The 27,133-nt window shown below is 37.2% G+C and overlaps 1 protein-coding gene across 1 annotated transcript; it reads left to right on the top strand.

Moving 5' to 3' along the window:
• Window positions 1–111: 111 nt before the first annotated feature.
• On the top strand, window positions 112–27,133 carry LOC139969762 (uncharacterized). Its single transcript, XM_071974994.1, has 4 exons — window positions 112–1,507; window positions 12,415–12,827; window positions 24,018–24,152; window positions 24,711–27,133. Exons 1-4 carry the CDS (start codon window positions 514–516, stop codon window positions 25,137–25,139), a joined length of 1,971 nt encoding a protein of 656 aa, XP_071831095.1. The 5' UTR covers window positions 112–513; the 3' UTR covers window positions 25,140–27,133.

Below are 27,133 nucleotides of genomic sequence, written 5' to 3'. Positions count from 1 at the left end.
CTACTGTTTTTTCCGTCGATACTATTGAATTTCTCTTGACAAATTTACTTCTATAGTAACTTTATATTCTCATTTACAGTTGGAGATTGACAGTGTCTATTTATTTCTTGTTGGTCTGGTGTGATTTTTCAATCTGCATGGCTTAGTACTGGATTACACCATTTACCTCCATGATTACACAAACCACGTTTGTGACACCTATAGAAACAATATTGCCGCATTGAGAGGTGCAGTTTGGATCAAATTTTGACACTTGAATTGTTCTTCAATTTTCACCTGAAAACGTGCTTCGCGAAAAGTTCATATTTTTCCTGTTTGAAAGTCTTTCAGAAGAATTGTACATAGACCTATCAGGACTATGTTTCTCTATCCACAGGAAGAAGTTTAGAAACTTTACTATATAAATACTGCATTTAGGCTGAGTAAACGTCTCCCCCATTCGTAGAAAAGGACTTGAAGAAATTTCAACAAGAAATCGATTTTGATAATTTCTACAGATTTTTGTTGGTCGCGATGCAACATGTAAAAGACATGGACAGTGGATTGAGGAGGGATCATGGAACAACTATACCTCCCGGAGAGTTGCTTTATACGTCTAAACCCTTGAAATTAGATACTGAAGATGGGGACACGATCAAAGACTCTTTCATGTCGACAGCTTCCAGTAGTTCTGGCATTTATTCCTCACATACAAACTATAACACGAATTATGAAGATGAATTGGAGACGATCGATAATTCATGCACTGTACCTTACAGCAAAAGTCGTGTTGATTCGGTGAACGTGCGAAGGTATAAAACTGAACAATCTTCGCTGATGGAGGGGGCAACCGCGTCTCATAAATGCCATGAACCAAATCATAAGTCTGATGGCTCTTTGAAATCTATGGAATTTATTTCTGGTCGGAAAAATGCAACGATTAACTCTCTACCTAATTTGACTCAGACTCAGGACCCTCTCACATTCAGTGACCAATATTATCCAGAAGATTTGCAATATACAACTGCGAATTATTTCCTACCACAAACATGGTCAGAATGCAGTAGTACTGGATTGGATTCCGTTCATAATATTTCGTACTTCGGCTACCAATCGATGCCTCAAGACTGTTCCTATAGCAACGGTGCTTACATGTATAACCTCGGACGACATGCATTAGAGAGATTTCGCGGAATAGGTACTAATGCATTACCATCGTATTTTCAGAACGCCCAGCCAGACTGTGACAAGCACGTTCCCCCTACAACTGAACCTGTTACTATAGACACATTCAACTGTCGTCGAAGTATTAAACATCTCAACGAAAGTGATAGAAGACGTGACGTAAAATGTACCACAATGCGCACGCGTGACTGCAGCCATGGCAACGAACCACTCTTAACCGTGTTTTATGACACAAACGGGATGATGTCATGGAGTAGCCCAAACCATGTCAATTGTAGACAATTCATGAAAAATCATCGGAGAACGTTGTGTCACCAAGCCATCGAAAAAGGTGAAATTTCAGGTAATGTTATGTACCCTAACGAGTGTCTAAGTATGGAAGTGGTGCCCTATCAGGGTAACACTTTCATTGTGCACCCATTCACCTCATAGTGGTGGAACTTTGTTCGCAAAATAGATGTGATACAAAGTTTTTCGAATGTTTGAATGAATAATTGTTTCATTGGAGTGATCCTAAAGGCGAAGCTCAAAATTTAAAGTTCCAATCGAGTTAATGTCAAGACATGCAAACTATTACATAATCAATGAATATTCAAAAGAAGTTGCTAAACAGAATTATGCTTAATATCTGTTAATTATAGCGAGTGTTTTACTGTATCGCATGTTACTATACTATAATGATAATACTATATTACGTAATTTACTGAATTATTCAAATCCAAGACTTATTACGTCATCGAAAGGAGTTTTTAACTAACTTGCACTTCCTCCTGTGACGTCATCTATTATATGGGCGCAAGCAAAATTGTTATCAACTTCTATACAGCAGGTGTCAGAGAACGAAAACACAAAACTATCAGTTTTAGTTTGGTTTACGTCAAAGGAATATCAATATCTCCCTCCCGAACCCCCCCCCACCCCCTCCCTTCATGATCCCGAGTTTCCGTCTTTACTCCCCTCCTCGTAACCCCGCTTTGGTAGACGCTGTGACGATTCCGCTGTGACGATTCTCGACTGGTCGACCGACGTTGAACGTCCCGACCACACGCATGACAGGAAAGGCGAGCCGTCACTGGTCAATCCTTGTCGCGCTTCGCGTTTCACTGTCGCAATGAAAATGTCAACAGCATGTAATGAACTTTCCATAAACTACAATATTCATGTCAACTTCATAACAAATATTCCATCTACCACCTTTCTGAATTCCAACCCCGGTAGGTGATCCCTCCACCGCGCACACAGTAGACAACTATAAGACTCAGCGTGGAGCGAAAATTTAATTTTCGGAAACAGCGGGTCTTTGTAGGAGGCGGCCATGCGGTTTGTATCAGTCGTTTTCTACACTGGGGGTGAATGTGCTTTAAGAAAGGGTTTTCTAGGTTTGGAAACCTTTTACAAGCTGAGCTCTCTCTCTCTCTATCGACGTTAAGATAATTTGGTCATTATATATATCATTTCGTTTTCTAATGTATACAAATATATATATATATATATACATATATATATATATATATACACATGAATATATATATATATATATGTATATATATATATATATATATATATATATATATATCAGCTGCGAGAAGTTACATGCGAAGATTCAGCAGAGAGACTAGGTCGGCATATTTAGAATCTCGAACAAACAGCAGTATTTACCTAATTTTGACATCAATCTTACCATCTTGACCTACCGACAACTATTCACATTGGCCACTGTTCTAGCGTATTAAGTAAGCAAAATTGGCGTGCACAAGGGAGGGGCCCGGACAGGGGGCGGGGGACATGGTCCCCACCTTCCATCGTCAGTCGGGTGGGAGGGAAATAGTTCAGTTGGGTAGAATTAAACCACTGCTATACGGGTGTACAAGAGTATACTTGTAAAGTAAAATATTGCGTTCAGAAGCCCCAGAATGCACCATTTAAATTTTTATTCCGTGGGAGGATTCCCAACCCCTGAATATTGTTGTCGCCCAGCTACGTGTTTTATAGAACCACTTTATTAGTTGGTTTTAAAGGATGACTTGAGGTACGAAATAAAATATGATATTTTAGAGACTTTTAAAAAACATTGCTATAGCAGTCCCAGGTTGTAACTAACACTTTCAATTTTTTGAGAAACGACACTTTAAATATTTTTTAATTGTTCGTCAATTAAATTGACTGAACTACTTAGTCTATCACGAACCGTTATAGGTCAGTCCCCTGTATGCGATACTCATAGTTTAGATAGGGGATATCCCACTTACCCTGCTGAATCTAACCGCCTCCTATAGACGTCCATATTCCAGAAATAGAGCGTATTTGGCTCCATTGCATACCATCTCAGACCAAATTCACTCATCTTTTTGTCTGGTTTTTTTGCTTTCTTCTCTCATCCACTTTGGCGCAATTAGGCGGCAATTAGCCACAAGAAGGACGACGGATTTCAATCCCGATTCTTATATGCTAATGAGGCTAACGTGAAAGCAGGGTACAGGTTCAGTCCTAGTAATTGAAAAAAAACCAGACTTTCGAAACATTTAACCATCTGCTGGTATAGTATACCATACATGTATGATGTAACATTATATAGGCGTACATGCAGTTGAACATGTATTATATAGGTAGCACGGCAGCGGGCGCGGATCGAGGGGTGGGGATGTAGTAGGTGTAAACGACCCTCCACCTCCCTTTCAGCCTCACGCCAAGAAATAAAGAAAAAAATGTCGTCGCCCTGACAGGCTGACATATTTGCTGTTATTATTATTATATATTTTTTTTTATCATATTCAAGAATAAAATTGGAAATTACAATTTACTTAAATACCTTTTTTATTGTTTGGAATAAATCCTGACTATTGTGATGCTAATGAACTACATTGGTTAATTGGATTTTCATTTGATGTAGATATCAAAATAAGAACGAAAATTAATCAAAATCATTTCAAATTTCAACTTTTATTAAAGATAATCAGTATTGCACACACAAAAACTGCTAGAAAGTCAAAATAATGGTCACCCATGCTCAAATGTTAACAATTAATATACCTGTCGTTGTAAAAGCAGTTATACTCACACTGGGATGTTTAATTATCTCTATTTTAATAATTCTAAAATGACTAGGAATAATTTCGAGAATCAGAGCCCTCTAAGGAAAATACTTTTGAAAACAAGTTCTAGTAAAGTTTAGCAGCTTACAATTTGGGGCCAAATACTGCTGATCATTAAACACTTGACCAAGACATAATATGAAGCATGACAGATAGCTGAATATCCTATCATGGTCAGGCTAACCGCACTTCCTGATATTCTTGTGATTCATGAGCCGTCGCTAATCTTATATACGTAAACTTCGAGTCATGGTTTTGTGGTAGGCCTGTAGTCGTGAAAATCCAAATCAATTTCTCGAACTGTTAGAAGGTAAACCTCTCACACTCTCACTTAGGCTTATTATGCAAACAAACCGAAATCATCGACTTAAACTTAATCTATTCTAAATGTCATATATTTATCTCCTAACAGCTAAGAAGAAACAGTTCAGCAATATATTATACCGTTTGTGATGTATCTCGAGTTAAAAGTCATTTCAGAGAACTTCCGTTTGGTTAATTTGTGTTTGCATAGTGCTAGGAAAGTCTTTTTTTTTCACTTTGGGTACCTTGTCATATATTCATGGTAGAGATGGTTGGGGAGTGTCATGGGCTACACCACCGGGTGAGGTGGGTGGGAATATATAGGGGACACGGGAGATGTGGAATGGCATGGGGGGAAATGTGCCAAGGAATCGCGTATTCTTATTTTCAGAATGAGCTCCGGTAGGTGTCCAGGTAACATAATTGTCCCCAGGCCCAGACCTAATTTCACGACGCCTATGGCAAGCATTACGTCGTCACTATGTCACTACGTCAGTTACCTGTAAGAAGCCCTAATTAAGGTTTCCTGTCAGCAACGATAATTGTACATACGATCTCTTCCAAAGAAAGTCGTCCAGTTGAAACAATTTGTTATTATAAACTTTCTTCATCTCACTCACACCTTAAAGCAGTTGTACTGACAGTATGAGCAACATGGAGATCAAAGTCTTATTTGAGAAAGGAATCATGGTAGCAAAATTAAGTTGTGGGAGGGGGAGGGGAGGGAGGGGGACACTGTTATTGGATAGGGTACTAAGGGGCAAGTTCTTTCCTATACTGCTGAACGCTTCTTATCCACACCGTGGGAAAGACAGTCACATCAGTTCGAAGATTGTAACACAGGAGTGTAACATAGGAGTGTTAGCTGATTGGTTAACGCCGGTGCCTGTCAATCATAAGGTCCCGAGTTCGAGTCCCTCCAAGATTAATGTATGTCGTCCAGTTACAGAGTTGTTGACAATTGACAATTCATAAGCAAGGACGTTTAATATGAATCTAAGAGACTGATTTCGGTCAGCTTGCGGCTTTGACAAGCCAATGATGGCTTCTTCGCGAGTTTCTGCTTGCATGAGGATCTAAAATACATATATACATTAAACACAGAGTTGTATATCTACATACAGGCCCTATATAGTTTGACAAGGGAGCTGCGTATTCTTGGACAAGTAGCAGCTCCCCTGGGTTCACAGTGGAAGCGTACGTTGTTCCAAATAATACTTCTATATATTGCCACAAGATTGCGATAAAAAAAAATCAGGACAAAACACAGTTTATAAGAAGCAATCAATCAATTCACACCCTTGGCGAGTGTCTTTATCTTCAAGGTTTTCTAAATAAAAATCCAAGGCTCAGTCATGCATGTATATGTATGTATGTATGTGGTACTTGCTGAAATCTAGCGCATGCGCAGACATATACAGTCGTGCTCTCATAACCGACTCTCTTAGTGTGTCCGCTCCGTTCTGTCATGCTGGGCAAAGCGCGAACTTTATAGCACAGATGGCACATCCCGGTAACAGATTCCTAGTTACACTGGTAGGCTTCAGGCTAATAACTGCATTACTTTCTAGTGGGTACAACGGTAAACATACACTGCATGTCATATCATATATGTTGTGGGTGTGAAAGGCTGTATCAAATTCTACCAGGCTGCTTAACCACTATATAGACATTCAGTTAAGGGCCTAACCAATGTATGTTCGCGCTTTGGATCTCTGCCTGCAAGTTGATACACAAAAGTAACATTTGAAGGTTTGAGCAATTGTTTACATCAGTCGGTGAATTTCTGTGATTTGGATTAGTCTTGTAACTGAATATTCAATAGTCTCCGGAATTCCTGACTAAAGTCCAACGGGGTAAGTTAATACTCATAATCATAATATTTCTAATTTGAAGAATTTGTGCAACAAAAAGTGTTACATCGTTAAAGACTATTAAAGAAAAACCAACCAACGTATTAATAATTATTCAACATATAATATTGACAAACCAAACTATGTATGAATATTATATTGTTTCGTTTTGTATTAAACTTTTTCAATATAAGAATTGTTTCTTTTTTTTTAATGAGACAAACTTTTAAAATGATACGACATGGTTAGAATTTATGAACACATTTGACGTATACAAGCATTAATATCATTTTCTTTTTAGTATATTTATTTTGTTTTTCATATTTTGTAAAGTTCATTGTAAGATTACAAGTATACTTTATTTAAACTTCGTATTGTCTATTTTTTGTCATAATAGTTTATTAAATTACAATACGACTCTCTTGTGTGGACATAATTATGAGGACATAATTATGAGGACATAATTATGAGGACATTATGCGTGATTATACATACCGTACATTGGAAGTAGATTTGTAGGTATCTCATTTTTGTACTCAATTCTACTTGTACTCGTACTGGTGTTGTTCTACTCGTACTATGCACAGGTTATTAGTACTGTAATATCACGCAAGAGATTATATTCTCAGTTATCCTAGTTTTCCCCTTAAACAATTTTCGAGTAGGGTGTCGTAAACACTGAGAAACCTTAAATTTCAGCCTATTTGCAAATACATCATATATCTCAGTTTTGATAGCTTCATATATATCATATACAAAATATTGGATTGCAAAGCAAAGATATTTACAACAGGGTTTGATATTATAATGCGATAGTTCACTTACCCTGACTTGTGTACTTCATAGTGAATGATGCATTGAATAGAAGTAGCGTTCCGGTCTATAACTTTCGCATTGCATGTATACTTATTCTGTAAATAACCTCGACTGAAAGCCTAAATTGCAATCGTCTCAAATAAAATCTCTACGAGGTGGCCAAGACCAGCATCTCACTGTATACACTCGGATTCAGCAATGTGTAGTGAATATAGGTCGGTTCTAATCACAAGGTATAAGACACGATTTTTTTAACATTGTACTCCGATTCTTTGTATTTTTCGTAGACTAGAGAACCCCTATTTAGAACCCCTGATATAAACTGACACTCTTAGCAACATTGCATGGGCATACTTCCAACAACGTTTCAGACACCTGTAGCTTTGTTTGGTGATGGCCAACCTCGGGCTTTATACCATTATCCCACGCACTAACATTCCAAACCTATAAATATTTTGTATATATGTTAGTTAAAAATGTGCGTTAACAATTTGTTGAGTGTTTTGGCATTATATAAAGGCCCACTTTCTTCATCTACGTTATCAGCCTCCTAATTGTCTCGAATCTAGACAATATCTTTTGTTTTTACCAAAACTAAACCGTCTGGCTTTTTGTACGGGATAAGGTTAACTTTTCTTGGTTTCATTTGGCTTTAATATTTATGGATATTATTATTTTGTAGGTGATAGTCCTAACAGATTTAATGGAGTCGTTAAACTTCCTTAAAGCAGTTATTTTCGTCAATGAAGGTTAAGGTAACATTTACGACCACATTAAATGCATTTAACTCATATGTAATGATTACAACATAGTTATGAAACGTTTAAGCAATTTGTCTCCCTTTGTCCAATCTTGATAGAATCATAACCTAGCAATTAGCCATATCACTCGATTTTAATGGTTTAGTAATGCAATTTACATGCAGTTAACAGCAAAACTGAAAATTACAAGCAAAAGCATGGATGATATTTCTTCTTGATAAGTTTACAATGATATGGAATAAATTCCAGCTTATCAACTGTTTTGTCATCGTATGAAAATTAAAATAACCCATTTATTGTCGAAAATCAACCCAAGTAATCTCAGAAAGGTGTCTATTCGTGAAATTATTTAATTTCAGAATCTCCTTCCAAGAGAGCGTTATTGATTGGCGGTGTTTTTTCCCCACCCTTTATCCCCATACACTTCCTCCCCAAACAAAAAGAGAGTCAGTTAGTTAATTCTTTAACACATGTAAATGAGCTCTTTTCACGGTATTTCAAAAATCGCATTTTCTGGCATGAATTAGTATCTTGAAACATATGTATCAAAATTCAAAATTTTATGTTTGTAGTATCTTTTATACGCATGCGTGGTGAATTACTTATAAATCAGTTTGACCCATTTCTTTGACCGCGGTTTAAATTTTGAATGAAAAATCCAGGAAACAACTAGATTTTTTTAAATTATTAAAATTGTTACATAAACGCACAATTGTAAAAAACCTTCTTTGTATATATATGTTACTTTTTTTTTTGTAAACGGCGGGAATCTTTAATTGTAATCACCATATAATCGTTAAGGAACTACAAAACTCCAACCCCGAAAATTATTATTACAAATGATTATTGAGAAAGCAAAAATTCATCGAAAACTTAAGCTATATACGAACATTTAAATTTCTTGCAATAATTTCTTTCTCTTGAAATTGCATCACTTTAATATTTAAGTTTGATTTATTTTAGCCACGTTCACGTTATAACTTTTACAAGTTCTCTTGGGGAATCTGAGGCAAACATTGTCGCCATATAGTTGTGTGAAGATGTGTGCATGCTATGTACGCTATATTACTGTATTTTTTTGGGGGGGTTAAACAAAGTTGGTATATGTTGCTGTTATTTGTATTTAATGACTTTTTTTTGCTAATCGAGAGGACCCTTGTTTTTTTTTTTTTTGCAATCGTGCCCTCGATTTCATGTTTCATAATTTTATGTTCATGTTTCTGAAATGTTTTCATGATGTTCCCACTTGGCCACATTCCTCCATCAACTGACTTGATCACAAAGTTGGAAGAAATAATGACAGTATTTTCATAACATTTCATTTCATATGTTTATTTGTTTCTTCACGACTTTACAAGAGAAAAAACAAAGAATATATACAAATGAATTATAATCTGTGGAAGGAAGTGAATTAAAAACCTTGGTAGGCTTAGCAAAGTAACACACTCTCTTGTACGAAAACAAACATCAAAATAATAATAATAACAATATGTATAATAAAACATTGCATTTAAAAAAAAATCCGTTAACGTTTTGATTAAAGCTGAATATATTTTCAGGAAATGAATTTTCAACACTTCTGTGTTGTTTTTTTTTTATCTTGCCCATATATGTCTCCACAAGTTCAAAGCAAATTTACACAACAGAGCTTACCCAACTTACATGTACTATTCGGGACTAATGTCGTAATTGAGTAACCATAAGAAAAGATGTGCCCCACTCAGACAAATGATAAATGAACCTTTTCCGTACCGTTTATCTGCAATTTGATGTTGGCTAGTCAGCCGTCGCGTTGAAAGTAAGCCAAAATACATATTTAGATAGCTCGCAATCTATGCAAAGAATTGACAGTACAAGAAAATATGAAAGATGGCTGTATAAACTGTATGTTGTCAAGGGAACAGTTTAAAAGATAAGACACTTGTGAAAGCAATTTTTGAGCTGATTTTGTTATTTTGATAAATGATACTATTGTTATAAAAATGGAAAGGACCAAAATGAGCCAATTGCCTTTGAGTGATTGCATATAGATTTTTCTTAATTTTTCAGTTGATAAATATTAGAAATAAACTGTAAAAGAAGAATACATTTTAAGTTGGATTCTTAGAGTAATAGCAGCTTTTTGATTTGATTTAATTAAATAATCTCATTTTGATCTATTGTTAGATCAGCAGAACTCCAGAGATATAAAAATAAAACCTTTACAATAATCAATGAAAGTAAGTTTCATACTCATAATAGACGATTAAATTCAAAAGTTGAAAGAAAACAATATAATTTTGAATTTTGTTGTCAATATGCGCGTGCATCGATGACTCCACACTTGTTAATTTTGTAAGCCTATTCTTCAGTTTAAAAAAAAGCTTAAAAAGTGAAGGAAAGCGATACATATTTTAGTGCTTGTAGAAAAGTTTGTAGTTTTTCACAACTGGATGTTTATTTTACCATGCATGTGGAGTGTGATAATGACGTTTCACTTGGTCTTCTTTTCAGAGGCTACATATAGAGAGAGAGAAAAACATTTTCTTTATTAATGTACATATTGTAAAGTTACAGTAGTAAAATTAGTCATGCGTGTTCTTAACATCACTTTGAAATTATTTCGAGGAGGTCCTACTAAGGCCAAAAATTTCAAAAATGATTTAAGCAAACAGAAAGTGTTAACAAATGCAATGAATATATCAGAATAAATAGTAAGCACATCTGATACGAGTGTATTGATAGTATAACATTCCCTCCAATCTTTCAGAGATCGCTATTTATATTAGTTTATCAAACGTTTCACCCATAGACTTTGATTACATTGGTATTTATCACATGTACCCCCCCCCCCCAAAAAAAATAACATTTATAATAAAAAAAAATCGTATACGCTAGAGTTTGCTGTCAAAAATTGTTTAATTGGTGAGTAAGTAAACAAATGTATGATTCTTTCAAACTTGTCCCTCCCCTCAAAAAAAAATGAATAAAAATACACAAAAATGTCTGTAGTGTTTTCTTTGCAATATATCTGAAACTCAAACTGTTAAGCACATGAAGTACTATTTCAACAAAAAATGTCCATAAACTTGCATAGTTATTTTGCACGCAGTAGTTATTTGTTGTTGTTGCAAAAACACGTTGCAAGTTTTCAAAAAAGGCAATACAATTTATATTTTACATTTGACTATAAATATACAACAGTTATTCGTGCCATGAAATGTTGGGAATAGACAAAATCAGCTTAAAATTTAAATTTGGAGATCAATAAATAACTTGGCAGTATTTAAATACAATCATTTTTAGAATCAGCATAAAAAAAAATCACAAAACAAACTTTCAATTTCAAGTAAAATTTGCGATATTTTTTTTTCGTCCAAATTTAAACTGTCATTAGGCTTAAGTCTCCTTTTCTTTAAGCAGTTCACTGATTGATCTATTCTTTCCCCATATCTTATTGAAATAACAATTAAAAACCTATTTGATTCTGCTTAAGTTCAGTGTTTGATAGAATTTGAAATGCACAACATTTTAATATTAATTAACAGTCTTTTCCTCTGAAAAATGACCGATGGTGAATCATATTTTCTTTGGACAAAGTTGATTCGGTCCCTGCATTCATAAACTTAACAAAAAGTTAAGAAAAGTCCATTTAAGTACTTTCATAAAAGTTTGAGCGGAATTGATCGAAATCAGAATAAAAATGTTTTCTAAAAGTTGTTTTTTTCTATATTTTTGATCTATCTTTTGCTCTGCAGTGATTAGGTTTAATAATGATGTATGTCGGTAGACAGTTCATGTGGAATAAATAAAATTAGGAATTTGGATCTTACTGCTTTGTGCGACCACAAAATACAGAATAGATTAAAAGCAATTAATGGCACGTGTGTGCTCACGCTCGGGTCCACCAAGTTTTCTGATAATAAACTGAATTCCTCCCTCTGAGATTCCTGTTTTATCTCCACTTCTCTCTCTCTCTGTCTGTCAAAAAAGAAGCTTTTTGCTCACATATGTGTCTAACAGACTAACGCACTTGCGCCCCTGTTCGTTTCTAACCGACGTAAACCTCAGAAACTTCAAGAAGAATATACATGTTTGCTTATTGAGCAATTGATTTGAATCCGCGTGGATTTGTATATACAGATAAGGTTTTAAAAGACGCTAAAAGCGTTGGTTAGGGGTAGAGGTTGGTGTGTGTGTGGTGGGGGAGTGGGTAGTTAACTGTAATCAAAATCACTTAACTATGTAGAAACAATTTGTCTTCAGGATTGTCATCTCGATGACAGCTCCTGGATTAATCGGGTAACACCTTAATACTGTGCGTCATAGCCATCCTTGAAATAATTAACGAAAATCATTACTTTGAGCATTCTTTTAGAGACTTTTGTTTTAAAATGCAAAATGAGTGCACAATGTTTGATACGATGTTTATTTTCACCTTCGCAGATTCATTCAAAGTGTCCCTTAGCAACAGACTTGCTCAAGTAGACGAAACTTCCGAATCCTTTCCGATCATTTCCGACGATAGTAATCGAGAATCGCCGAACATGACGAACGAAATCACGGAGACAGTTCCAACTAATGGAACTCCAAGACCTACACAAAATGGCGAGTACAAAGAAATGACGTCACTTCCGAGTCCGATCATAGAGAAGAATAATAGCCACGGTTTGAAAGAGGCGGGTTCACCCGAGAGCGAAGATACAGCAGCAGGTCGGAAGAAGAGGAGAAACCGAACCACTTTTACAAGTTTCCAGTTGGAGGAGATGGAGAAAGTATTCCAGAAGACACATTATCCTGACGTATATTGTAGAGAACAGTTAGCTCTACGATGTAGCCTCACCGAGGCTCGTGTGCAGGTTAGTTTGTGTAACATGCAAATTTATTTACTAATATAATGTAGCTGACATCCAAAGCGGATGGGAGGCGACAATTACATTATAGGTGGGTGGGGCTGGGGAGAGGTGGGAGATGATGTTACAAAGCTATAGCCACACGGTGTATCCCACTTAGGCCCATGCGCAGGTTTGTGACATGAATACCCACCTCACTCGTGATATAGTAGTAATCTTACATTTTCGTATTGAGCAGTAAGAGCAGGAGTGTGTGTGTGTGTGGGGGGGGGGGGGGGTACATTTAATGTGAAAGGAGGGACTGACAGAAAGGAGGTGATGGTTGGTTGGCAGCCCCATTGATGCCAGTGTGCACTGTACAGATAATCGCTATAAACTTTCCGGGCCGTCGGGGCAAGGAGAACGGATAGAGTCAACGTTTCACAAATGAGTGAGTGGCAGAAGGGGTAAGATCAGGCCAGACAAGAGTGGGGGGTCAGAGGTGGACTACATCCCCGGTCCAAGGGTTAATTTTGTGGCCGGGAAAATATGGGATATATGAAGAGGGCAAAAAGAGGCCCTGGTGACATAATTGTCCTCGGAGCCCAACCCATGAATCTCGACGTCTCTTGGGGGGGAGGGGTAGCAATTACACTGATTGTGTGTGTGGGGGGGGGGGGAGCGCACAATTAAACTCAGTTCAGAGTGAGTAGTCTGTGGACAAGGACAACTTTCTCTGTGATGTAGTTTCATAATCTTCTTGATTTACGTTACCGCCAAATTATGGCATATTTACCACAGAAAGCAGCTTTTTTAATATATGTTATTTCAGTAGAATAGCCTGAAGTGTAATTATTAAGCAAATCAGATATCGTAATCGTATCCTCCACAAGTTCCTATAGATAGATCACTGTTTGTGGTTTCATGCAATTATCAATGTTGATATTGTCGCAATACTATCCCATCATTGAGATTGTTCGAACAACTTTAAACAAGCCGTGCCCAATATTATAAGCTCATGTGCGTAAAACATCCCACAAGGGTCTTGTAATATTGATTCCGTGATCTTTTCTTAACTAGAAAGCTATTTTCCTTTGTTATCTAACAAGTAAACGTTCTAATTTAAACAAACCGTTATTGTTTCTTATTGCCCTTAACTATAATTGAAACCAACCCTTGGAACACTGAATCGTTTCAATCGGTGTATCAATGATATGTATATGTGTGTGTGTACTCAAACACATATACATAACATCTTAGTTTCTGCTATTATTTATGCCGTGTGATACCCAATTGTGCGAACTCATTTCATAGACTTGAAAAGATCAAACACAAACTTTTGTTTTATGAAATGGCCTCTCTAAATTGATTGTCCTCTTGGGACAACTTGTCCTGTCCTCACTTGACCGTTAGGTCCTCCGAGAGTCCTCAAAAAGCTTTAAACCGACTGTATGAAGACTAAAGGCAGGTGAATGAATGGTTTGTTTTGGTCGTGTAGAGATTTTAATATTTACGTTAAATATTTACTAATTCCTAGAATTTTTTTTTCTGTAGTGACGACGATTTTATTTGTGACGACTGAGAATATAAGATGTTTTGTTGTGTTCCATCGTTAAAGAATGATAGTAGGTACAAAAATTAATTTTTTATATGTTATGGAAAAAAAGAAGAAAAACATTGCTAACAGTGCATGTTGTATTTCTATAACACTTTAATGTGAGAAATGACCATTTAAAACATCAGGTTCTGAAATAAAGTGTCTTGATTATTTAGTCTAACCAGTAAGTTGCCATCACATTGTCCATTTTCGGTCAGCTTCTTAGAATCAACACAAAACAAGGTAACATGAAGACCTTTTATGGCCTCAGCTAATATGTTTGTATAAATATGTGTCAAATTTGTCAAGCGCGAGTGTGTTTTGAAATGTCATTCCATGGTTCTCTGTAGTTAACATGAAGTTAAAAAGAACATGTGTTTTGGTTGAAGATATAAGAATTTATAAAACAAAGGATTATCGGATTAATACTTAGAGCTAATTGCACTGATGAGTCACTATAGCCTTAAAGGAGCGTTCCAGAGATTACGTATATTTTTACATTTAAGGAATACTTTGAAAACTGGAATAGCTAAAAAAAAAACGTTAAGAACTACTTTTTGTCCTAACAACTTTTGTCCAAGATCATCCTATAAACAGCCTCGCACAATAAACCATATCAAATTATAAGCTTCCCCTTTTTGCAGTCTCGTGTCAACACTTGATACTGCACCACTACATTTCTTTGAATTGAAATGACGTCACAACTAACGGACCACAATTCGAATGGTCATCCTAACCTAAAACCCTTCATTTATGGATCAAGATACTAGGTGTGGCTCCCTCTTTCGGTCCATCGTCACTTTGGATATAGGCCTACCAACACTACCAGGCGACGGTGTCAAAACTTAAACACCCACACACCCCTTTCCAGAGAAACAATGTTCACTGCTTCACCAGTCAATATTTTATCATGTTCACTAATTGCCTATCAAAACAGCCCTCCATCTAACACGGGCCCGGACCCGGTATCTCGGTCGCCATTCGGAACCAAAGTTTTTTTTTATGAGTATTTGTGTTATAATACGTGCATGTGTATGTTTGTTGTACATGATTAACAAGACAATGCATTGCCAACAAATATAAATCTCTTTAGGCTGAAATGATCTAATTTTGAATATTCATAATTTCATAATATATAAATTAATACTTGAAAGGATTTTTGTCCACTGCTATCAGAAAGAAAAAAAAACAAAAGAAAAAAAGCTGCAGAACTTTATCATTATATCGTTTTTAATTGTTTCGCCAAGATAATTCACAGCTGAATGTAATCACAAAGTGCAGCCTAATTTACGTTAACCATTCCCAAACGATCCATGAGATTTATCACCGGTTGTCTACAAACTGTACAAAACTGGAAAACAATCCCACTGCTGCTCGGTTCAGCCGATCTATTTTACCGTTCACGTCCATTCCCTAAAGTCCCGCTCGTGGTCAATATTCCGCTGCCTTCTCGTCTCGAGGGAACCAATCCACCCCTCCTGTCAGAGACAGGTGGTTTTCTACGTCCTGCGAACGACTGGTCCGTAGAGGTTAGCCGACCTTGTTGACCCGTCAACGTGTCGCCACAGCACGTTGCCCTCGCTATCCCTGTTGAACTTTCCCTTGGTGAGCAATGGCATCCGGCTTGAGAACTATCCTCCAAAAAATATGGTTCCATTGACCTTTGTAAATTTTGTGAACTCAAACATAACCTATATAAAATTCATAAGACGAAAAGTTTCTCCTAAATTACAGCTCATTTGGTATAGCTTCGTCAATGTTAATAGTCTACCTTATTTTCCTGTGCTTATTTAGTATTTACAGAATGTTTAGCTTAGCTCAATGAGACGTAACCCTCCCCCCTCCCTTCTTCATACCCCTCTCAGGATGCCCTTGCATGTGGTAGTTCTCCCTACTAAGACCTTCAATAGGTGAGGTCAGCCTTGCAGTAACAGCCCCACCCCCACCATCACCCGCTCCTCTGCTCTCCAACCCCATCCTTCTTTGAAGCACGTTTGATAGCTCTTCTTACTTATGTGCTTCTCGATTACCCCTGAGAGGTACAGGCCCGCATTGTATTAGACCCTTGGCTTCCCCTCATCGCTTCTTCATATCCCTCTTGTATTGGTGTCTCCCCCTACCCCCCCCACCCCCCTCACTTTGGCCATTTTTGGCTTGATTCCTCCTCATTTGGAACCTGGTCTATCAAACATCACATCCATATACCCACACTTCTACCTTGGGGCATCATTATGATCAAAAGTAATGTCTTTGTGAATGGGCTGACGGATTTGTAACATTCGTTTAATCACATTTTTTTATACGCGCCGATGAATTCATAAATATATAGGGAGGGATGATTAATTAGAGTGATATCGTGACTTTTGTTACTAAATAAATTGAATTTTTTTTTTTTTGGGGGGGGGGTGGGTGGGTACAGTTAATTCCATTGATGGTATAACATGCGAGCTAATTAAAATTTAAATAAATTGTCTTTTTTTGGAAAAGAAGACAGAGTGAACCTGCAGTATAGAAAGCCACAATCATGTGGATGTGTTTTCTTCTATATAGATGGTAGAAACTAATGACCAGAAAGTAAGTAAGGGTTTTCGCTAGCGCCATTCTGTTGGTAAAAATGTTGCAAATTTCGTATCAATTTTCAAAAGAAACACTCAAGCGAGAATGAAACACAAAGAGAAGAAAACAATAATAAAAAAATAGTTCATGTATAAATTATTTCTCCAAAGAAACCGTTGAATAGTTTTAAGTGAATGAACACAATGATACAGACAATTGTTACTAAGCTGTTGTCTGTATTGTCTTTCGAATCAGGGAGGTACTTAGATAAATAGTTCACGGGTGCGAAGAGGGTTAATGCCATCGAGTATGGTAGGCAGCAGACAAAACTCTATTCGTCTCTATGATATAGTGAACAGATTGCGCGTGAACCCAAACTCAAAGTACAGCGCCAAAGACCGTACGGTTGTGACGGTACATCAAACATATTCTGGAGTTATTCCCCGGGGGCTCTGTGGTCATACCGTTTGAGATGAAAATACCGTTGATTGCCCCAAAATGACACGTGTCTAAAGATGATCCTCTCTCTCGACATGGAAAACAATGTTGTATTATTATTTTGTTATTATGGTATTACGTATATGATAAACGAATAGTGATGATGTAAAAATCTGTTACAAAACCGAAACTATGGCTTTGGAAGGGAGGAATGGATAGATGGATGGATGGATGGAGGGATGCCTTTGTATTGGCGGTACAATTTTTGCGATTAATCAAACGGCCCTCCTATGGCGTCACAAATGACGTCACGATCATAATTCATAAGCTGTGTAATTGGTATGGATGGGATAGTTTTTGTAGGGACGAAGGCGACGTTTCCGAAGGTTGTCATGCGTCACCACGATGGGTTGTTTGACCGTTTTTTCTGCAATTTTTGTATTCTAAACTAAGACCAAGTAACAGGTATAGAATCTTCCATCAACTTTCGTCTCGTTAAAGCTTAATAGTGAGCTCTGTATATGGGGTATGGGTGAGGTTGCGGAAGTGGAGATGTAGACCCCTTAAGTAACAGGCAGGGGGACAATGGCCCCCACCACGCATCGTCAGTCGGGCGAAGGAATGTTTCATTCGGGGGGAGGGAATGTTTCAGTCGGCAGCAATTAGACCACTACTACGGGGTGTACACCCCCCCCCACCCCGTCCAACTTCACACCACAAAATTTAAAGTATTTATCAGCACAACCTTGCGTTTGGAGCTAACTATAGACCTAGCTAATTTTAGTCTAAGCATCTTTTTCCTTTTGCGAGAGGAAGCCCCTAGTCCCTCCCTCTTCACGGAAGACCGCTTCAACAACTATGTATAGGGCCACTCCCAAATCCTTGACCCGCCCCTGTATTATCATGGGAATTATAATAAACATATATCATCGAAACTTTATCAACTACAACCGCTCAAAGAAAGCTACTTTAAGATCAGAAGAGAGATCGAAATAAATAGGTTCTTTGAATACTCCACCCGGCCGATGATTGGACTCCGCAACAATCCATTATCTCCTAGTATCCTCACATCAGAAATAGTAAACCTTTCCAATTATCCAAGTTTGGGTGTAAACAAAAATTCGATTACCTCAAAAATGTGATATTGTCTATTTGTCTTCTTCTTCTCTCTTTTGATTTGTTTTTTAAGAGTTATTTTATATCTATCTTCTTTTTTTCTCTTGCTTTTATTCTTTCGCCACCTAGAAGTGGGTGTAGACTCATATAGGTTCTTTTAACTGATATTTTTTTTTACTCTCCCTAGTGAATTTATAAAACAACCACTTTACATGGAGAATAGATGGTAGGAATTGTCTCTTCTTCTCTATCGTGAGCTTTAGTCTTTAGATCTTGCCGACATTGTTCTCATGATTGGTAGGAAGGTGAGGCTTTGGTTCCTCAAGGGGGGTTTTTCGATACTGATCCGGTGTCGAAGGTTACATACGCGAACATCAAACTCAGCCTAATGACGTGACTGAATATCAGCCAATGAATGGGGTTTGTTCGTGTCTATTCAGACTTACTGAAATATAGATACAGTTTCTTTAAAGGGATAGTTAGGTGAACAGTCAATGTAACTCTAACATGTGGATGAGATGACTATAGACTTCCACACTGTCATATAGTTGAAAACGTAATTTTCAAATATCTTGTTACTAACTATACGGTTGCTTTAATGACAAGTTGTATACTAGTTAAAGAACAATTTTAAAATTATAAAAAAATCCAGGAATTGGAACATTAAGGGTAACCTGTGACGTCATCATGACAGATGTTCTTCAAAAGCTTGAACTGTTCCATGCTAGTAAACTTGTTGATTTATTCTTGAAACATGATACATTTGGAATGTCTGCTCTCCTATCTAAGAATTTCATGATGCAATTTGATGATGAGAATTTTTTTTTTGCTGGATTAATGATTTGTTAATTTTAAGGGGGGGGGTGGAGTTGCAGCTCAATTGTCATGGGTGACATCATTATTGTAGTGCGCGTGCGCGCTACAATATTGGCATTATTGGCCAAGCGAACGATACCTACATGACTGGTCGTTGAAACTTCAAGTTTCATATAGCCTCTGTACATTTGCAGTTTCAGAGGCTAGCTGCGTAGTTAACTTATTCTGAGCCTGTCACGGCGCTCACAAGCGCCCTCAATTTGTAGGTATCTACATGACTATACTTCCTGGTGTGTTGTCCGCCCAAAAAGTAACACCACGAACAACCGAAAAGCTCTTCCTATTAATAAACACACCACTCGCAATACAACACTGCGTATTTGCATGCAAATGCAGTTCTAGTTAACTCCGCTGTTACCGGAATGCATTTACGCAATATCACTTATCGTTGCTTTAATAGATTGTGGTTTTAGACAATTTGGGCAGACAATTTCAAGCAAGCTTTATGAATGTTATAACCAAGAACCATGTCGCGCTGTTTTGTTTTGAATGGTTTAGGATAGGTGCATCCTATTCAACTGGTATATAGCTAATGAGTGTGTATAACCAGTAAGGCGCTCGAAACACCTGCAAGAGAGGTTTGTCACTACTTTTTATTCCGTTTTGTTCCAAACAGCCGTAGGGAGACACATTTACCTCATTATAAGCACACCGGGTCACCCATACCTACCTACCAGTGGTTGATACCAACAGGAGTATACAGACCTTTGAGCCATAAGAGTGTATATTGAAATAGATTAACCTATTGTCGAAAAGAATTGTAAATGTAGGTCATAGGGCAAATCTTTTACTCCAACTTCACCACCGCTTGCTTCATTTGGGCTACAATCGATGAACAAGCCAGAATATTTTTTGGAAAAACTTTTCCTTCAAATTTGCATTTATCTGAATCTGATCAGAAGAAATTGTTTTCATTTATTGATTGGTTTTTTTATTGTCCATATACAGGTCTATTATCTATATCATAATTTTTGTTTGTTTTTTATTCACACAATTCTCTCAATGGGGCAAATTGTTAATGTACATGTTGACAAAGTTCTTTGTTTGGCGTATATGGTCTGTGACCTTTGACCTCTGAAGAATTTAAACCCTGCATGTAGTCTTTCTGTTGGTCCGTCTGTGACTGTGGGTGTGAGTCTGTGTCATGGTCAAGATATTGAAACCGTGCGGTGATTGAATTCAGTTTTGAAATATTCAAAAAAAAACAGGGTTAATATTAGTGGTTTATTATCTGACCAATTTCAAAGATCTTTATATTGCTAAATTAAAAAGAAAAAGCTAATAAGTATCTTCGTAATATTTGTTAAGATCCATATTGATTGTATAGTTTGAATTCTTTTGTCAAATCTTGTATGCTCCCACATAATTGCCCCCCCCCCCCCACACACACACACACAGCCCGCCCCCCAGACACAGGTGCTTTGATACAGTTATGATAAGACGCTGCTGCACATCTATCTCAGCCCGGGGCGATCATATACAAGCCTGGGGGGGTGTGGGGGAGACACTTTCTGATTATTAAGATCTTAGAGTCGCTATAGTGTCGTGAAGTGGTAGTAATTGCCCAACAGTCTATAGGTCTGGTGGTGGCAATTTGCCTGCCTGCCTGGCCCGGCGTTGCTACTTTGGAGCAAAATATCATTCCGGGCCAACGCAAGGAAGAAAAACTATGCTGCGCGAGGCACAGTCTAGTGACGTCATTCCATCCGGGCCTTTATAGTAACGACGTCGACGCGACGTTGCGGTAGTGACGTTATGTTAGTGCTTCATTCACCATGAAATCGTTTAACACCTTTGACATCAAGTTGAAAATAAAGAAAATGTCTGGAACAAAGTTAAAGGCAAGGCAGTCATATGAACGGACAGATATACAGATTTTAGTCTGGAGTAAGAGAAAAAAGACAAATTCACCGAATGACGGACTTATCGACACACAGACAGACAGACATATAAGTCGTACAAGCGGAGGCCTTTGCATTGCCGCTTAACATATTTTTTACACAATATGAGCAGCCTATGCCATCCAATTTTGTAGTGAACAAATTTCATCAACACTTGCCAAAGTCTACAGAGAGATGAAATGGGATTGTTTTTTTTTTGTTTTTTTCTCCAGAATAATTCTTGTGTTTGTTCTTGATATTTCAAACTTAATTTATCCTGCGTTTTTTTCTCTCTAATATCTTTTGAAGAATGGAAACAATGAATAATATTCCGTTTACCTCACAAGTGGTTAGGAATTGAACCATGTAGAAGTTGTCCCGGATTATCAAACCGTGTCGTTTAAGACCTCCACGAACTCCCATTAAAACTAGGAAATAATTTCACACTCTAGAGAACACACATTTAAAAAGAAACTCTTGTCAAAGTATATGATTTGTACCGTAACAAATAGCAACTCCCTTATGATTTTCAAGAGACCGTGAATAAACTTTACCTAAAAGTTCAATTTTATTTACGATTGGTTAACAGATGTGGGTGGCCTTAGGTCCCCTTGAGGGCCCTCTCTCTACCAGGGGACCCTAATCGGAAGCTGAGAAAAACGGAAACCTGTGAGATTCTGGGACCATTACTCTTAAATGACTTTCCACACACATATATATATATTATATATTTATATACAAAAAGGACCACCTTGAATAATTTTAATGGTTTTCATAAACTTGCTAATAGAAAGGACAAAACAAATACAGTGTGTCCACTGCAAGGGTTAACAAGTCTTTTTTATCCCCCCCAAAAAGCGAGTGTAATGTTGACCAAAATGTGTAGATAATCCCGTGATGCAGGCTAGATACATGAAAGTGATATTACGAATTTGTCGAACCAATTCATGTACCCCTGGGTCTCGTTTTGGGATACTTTCTGGGTGGTTACATTCCCAGTCCTATGACCCCCCCCCCCCACACACCCCTAACAAGACATTGCGTTAATCTTAGTAGTCTACTCCCACCCCCGGCGAACCTCCCTTCCGCACAAATCACGTGTTGGCTAATGTGTGTTTCTCTTTCGTAAGATAACAAGTCCATTGTGTAGGCCTACGTGCTCTTCAGAAGTGTTGAGCCTATATTTTAGGAACGTAAAAAAAGGCAACATAAATGATAATCTACAAACGTTAATATCTACTAAACAAAAATGTTCTAATTTTGATTATTTCAGATAAATAACCCAGTTTTATGTATGCTAAATAAAAACCCTACTGATCCGTACGAATTCGTAAATGTCCTCTTTCAAGCGCGTGGCTGTTTGTCAAGTATATATGACAGTCATATCTTTAAAATCCATAAAGATAATCAATAGAAGAGATAAAATTTTAACCCAATGGTGAATGGCGTTAATAAGCCTTGAAAGCTGATCCACTACCAATCAGCACATCAGTATTTCAGACGGTCCGAATAAACTCCCCTTGGTATATGAACTCAATTTCTTTTCTTTTTTATTCTTCCTGACCCCTACCCCACCCCGCCTTTACCCGCCGCTTGTTATTATTTTATTTTATCTCGATTTATTTTGTGGGAACAATTTTTACCACTTTGAATCAACTCATTACCCCCCACGTTCATGCATGTCTTTGATATTATAAAACCATATTTCAAGTTTTAACGGCTGAATGGCAAAGTCTAATCCTCAATGGAAAAGGGCGCGAAAACAAAACGTTGAATATTATAACTTTATCGAACAAACCCCATAACTGTTTAGACGACTCGGGTCGGTTGTAAAGCTTAATGATGTACCGTATTCTTTGATTGTGCGTCGGCCTATATTGGGAATCGCCAACGACCATATATACTAACTCACATACAACCGCAAAAAAAAAAAATAATAATAAATAAAAAGTAAAAAAATTACACAAGGGGATTTCCTAACTCTCATCCAAAACGTAAACAATTTCAAACAGCTTAGGCCATATATACCAAGTGGTTAAAGGGTTCCGCTAACCTTATGTCGATTTTAATATTTGATGGTAAAAAGCTAAAGGGATTGGTTGAGGACGAAATATCTCACCAATGATATTGTATCCCGGGGCATTATAGGGACAGACATTTAAATGGGTAATATGAGGGATGGGGTGCAGGGAACCACATCTTATACAGTTTTAAAATGTTTGTAACAATAATAATAATATCAATATTTAAGACCCATTAGCTGTTGTTAGGCTACAAAGAATTGTAAATAAACATTCCTACTGTTTGTCATAATGTGTGTAAGTACATTCCTACTGTCATTTTTCAGGTATATTCCTATTGTTAGTTTTCAAGTATATTCCTATTGTCCTTCAGGTATATTCCTATTGATGTTATTAAGGTATATTCCTAATGTTATTGTTCTATTCCTATTGTCATTCAGGTATATTCCTACTGTTATTATTCAGCTATGTTCCTATTGTTATTGTGCTATTCCTATTGTCATTCAGGTATATTCCTATTGTTATTATTCAGGTACATTCCTATTATTTGTTATATCAAGTACATTCCTAATGTTTGTTATATCACGTTTAGTCCTTTTGTCATTATTCAGGTATATTCCTATTATTAATTATGTTACCTTTTTTTCCATTGCTAATTAAATCAAACATACATCTATATTGTTAAATAATATTAAAATACATCCTATATTTCTTTATATTTCGTCCTGTTTAGGTTTGGTTCCAGAACAGGAGAGCCAAATGGCGTAAGAGGGAACGTTTCGGACAACTAAACAATATGAGAGCCATGGCTGCGGTTGGAACAAATTATGAACTTCCCATAGCGCCGAGAGGAGATGGCTACGCCCAGGTAACAAACCCCATCCTCACCAGATAAAACAATCCTTCCTCTTTAAAGGTGTTAGGTTGTTGGTGTTACGATGTATATGTCAGCGAGAGAAAATCCACATGTGTATGGACGGACTTATTGTCATTAGTTGCAGTAAAAAAGAAGAAAATATATAAAAAAAATCCCCTCGAAATATAGGACGTTTTTTGTTAGTCTCAGATCCTGACTTTTGTTTGTTTTATCCAATATCAAATAACACGGAAACTTTCTTGAACCCGCCCTCCTCCCCCACCCCACCCTCCCCACCCCGAAAGAAAAGGGTAGTGTGCTTTGAGGACAACAACTTGTTTACGGGTACAAAGAGCAGACTCCAATAATAACAAATTTGAGTGTTTTTGTTGCATTTGCTTGCATGCCCTTGAAATTTGCGACTATTATCTATCTCTTTTAAGTCACAGAGTATAGTATAAGCTTTGTCGTGTACCTTAAAAATTATTGTCTTTAAATGAAAACAAGTTCAGTGACATTCTTGACTATTTGCATTTATTTTCAATTTTTTTTCAATTTTTTTTTTTCTAGATGACGGTTAACCCAGCCTCTTGGAATCACCCTCTATCCATGGGGTCACCACTTCAACCGTTCTCTCAGATCAATCCTGGTCAAAACGGTTATTCACAGTCTAGCTCACCCTTCACACCGTCCCATCCGTCCTGCATGTCACCTCAGGCGAACCTTCCATCCTACATGACAACAACAAACCAACATTTCTCCCCTCACGGTCAACCGCCATTTTCCTCTCAGAATTCTCCACTTATGCCGTCAGCACCACCCTCTTCCACCCATCCCAGTCCACCGATATCTGCTCCCAACACCGTCACGTCCGGTAATCAGGGTGGCGGTTACACACCGGAAATCGTTCCTCCAGACAGACGAAGCAACAGCATCGCTGCATTGAGAATGAAAGCGAAAGAACACAGTGTTGCCATGGGAATGATTGGAGCCTATTGACAAATCGAAAGCGTTTGATCGAAAATTGACTTGGTTTCAATTATATATTTAAACTGGCGGCTGTTGAGGTTTTCGAAACTATATAACAGTTTTGGATTCTCCCGAGATGAACTGTGTGACGTGCATCCGGGTTCGATAGATGTTCGAGAGATGTTTCGAAATTTGTATACTTTCTCTGACTTGAAAGAGGTATATTGAGTTAAAACTTTCACACATATATACCGTGCATCGGGATCCGTTAAGGAATATTCCAATATAAAATATACATCCTGACAGCGAGAGACATACTAACAGTATAGAATGACATCATTATAAGATTCTAAACTTTATTACCGAGTAAGAGGGTGTTACCCATGGTGATAAATCCATTTTAAAAGATGGCGTCGTGAAAATGTTTAAGGAACAGACTTATACTACAGCCAAAGTGCTATGCTATACCTTGAATATAGTAAACCATAAACTTTGACTTTCTTTCGTTCTCTACGCCTATAGATGGACTAGGCTATATGTTTATTAATAGGAATTGTATGTGAAAACCGGAATACAAAACGGAGTGTTCTCAAATTTGAAACGTTAACCCAGTTATATATGTATAATCCCGTTGTGAAGTTGTTTGAAGGTGAGTTGAGATGAGCATTGTACCTGTTACATGTTTTAAAGGTATTAACAATAAAGGGCCTTAGTTACGGAATAAGTTACGTAACCCGTGCGGCTATTGGAGTATGACGTCATCACAAGTTGTTGTACATAACGTTCGATTCCATCATAAATGTTATGTAGATCCCAATCTGAAGTAATCAGTGTGGAAGCTGTACAACTACACGCAGACATGACCCTTGCCCGTAAGCAGTGAACGTTTATACAGAGCCAGATTCACGTTCTCTTAATTTTAATATTAGAAATAATTTTATAGTTATTTATTACGCCTCTCTTTTCTGTAAAGCACTGCGGACCATCCAGATATTATATCCGTCCGCCATTTTATCGTACACCCCCCCCCCCAAAAAAAAAAACAACACCCCCTACAGCGCGGAGTTAACACTTCAGTTGAAAAAAAATCGCATTAAAATATAGTACTCTCCGTTTAGTGATTTCTGAATAATATATGGTTATTAATTAGCTTGAATTTTGAATATTCATTTGTGTCAGCTAAATGTATACAATAGTTGTAAAACTTCATCTTTCTTTTGGAAAATCTGGCTGAATTTCAACCTTTTAGATGAAACAAATATTAAATTTTTAGAACTTTATAGTTGAATTAGCATGTCTTAAACATAGACATCAATATCTATTTTATAAATTTATTCGATTTGCATTTCAGTGAGATGATAAAGAAAATAATACTACACCTACTTTGAAAAGTAGCAGTGTGTACATACGAACATTCAAGTGTTCAAAGCTTTCTGGTTTTACATTTGGTTCTGCCTGGGTGTAAAATTGCCAACATTACCCACGGGGGAGGAGGGGGAGGGGTGGTTGAGGGGTGGGGCCTTTGACGTTACCTTGCTACTACACTCCTAACTTACTTTAAGAAACATGTACATAGTAGTTTAAACTTTCACAAGATCTCAGGGTCGAAATATTTCTTGCCACAAAAACGCACTTTTTCATCTTCTTTACTTTTCTCTTCTCTGTCTCTCCCTATCCCCTGTCTCTCCCTCCTCTGTCTCCACCCCTCCACTCTGTCTCCACCCCTCTCCCTGCCTCCACTCTGTGTCTCACTCTCCCCCTCCTCTCTTTGCCCCTCCCTCTTCTCCGTCTCTCTCCCTTCCTCTGTCTTTTTATTGAAGGTAGTTTTAGAATCGAGCCAAATATTTTGTTGTAGAATTAGTCAAAACCTTAGATAGGTCTATCTCATTGTATATCAAAGTGCTTCCGTCCTTACAAGAAATAAACGAGTATTTATTTGGACAAATTGTTCGCTTTTTCATTTTTCGGTATCTGTATGTTGTTCTTATTGTTCTAATAATAATAAAAAAGAATAATAATAATAA

Source organism: Apostichopus japonicus, chromosome 7 (assembly GCF_037975245.1).
Source record: "Apostichopus japonicus isolate 1M-3 chromosome 7, ASM3797524v1, whole genome shotgun sequence".
NCBI lineage: Eukaryota > Metazoa > Echinodermata > Holothuroidea > Aspidochirotida > Stichopodidae > Apostichopus > Apostichopus japonicus.
The sequence above is the reverse complement of the archived record's forward strand: the minus strand, read 5'-3'. Positions and strand labels throughout refer to the sequence as shown.

What these genes read in the sequence shown, in the direction of transcription:
- LOC139969762 (XM_071974994.1), top strand. Translation starts at nt 514, where the DNA reads ATGCAACATGTAAAAGACATGGACAGTGGATTGAGGAGGGATCATGGA. An exon ending in CGAAAAAGGTGAAATTTCAG is followed by an intron (nt 1,508 to 12,414) that starts GTAATGTTATGT and finishes TCACCTTCGCAG; the next exon opens with ATTCATTCAAAGTGTCCCTT. An exon ending in GAGGAGATGGCTACGCCCAG is followed by an intron (nt 24,153 to 24,710) that starts GTAACAAACCCC and finishes TTTTTTTTCTAG; the next exon opens with ATGACGGTTAACCCAGCCTC.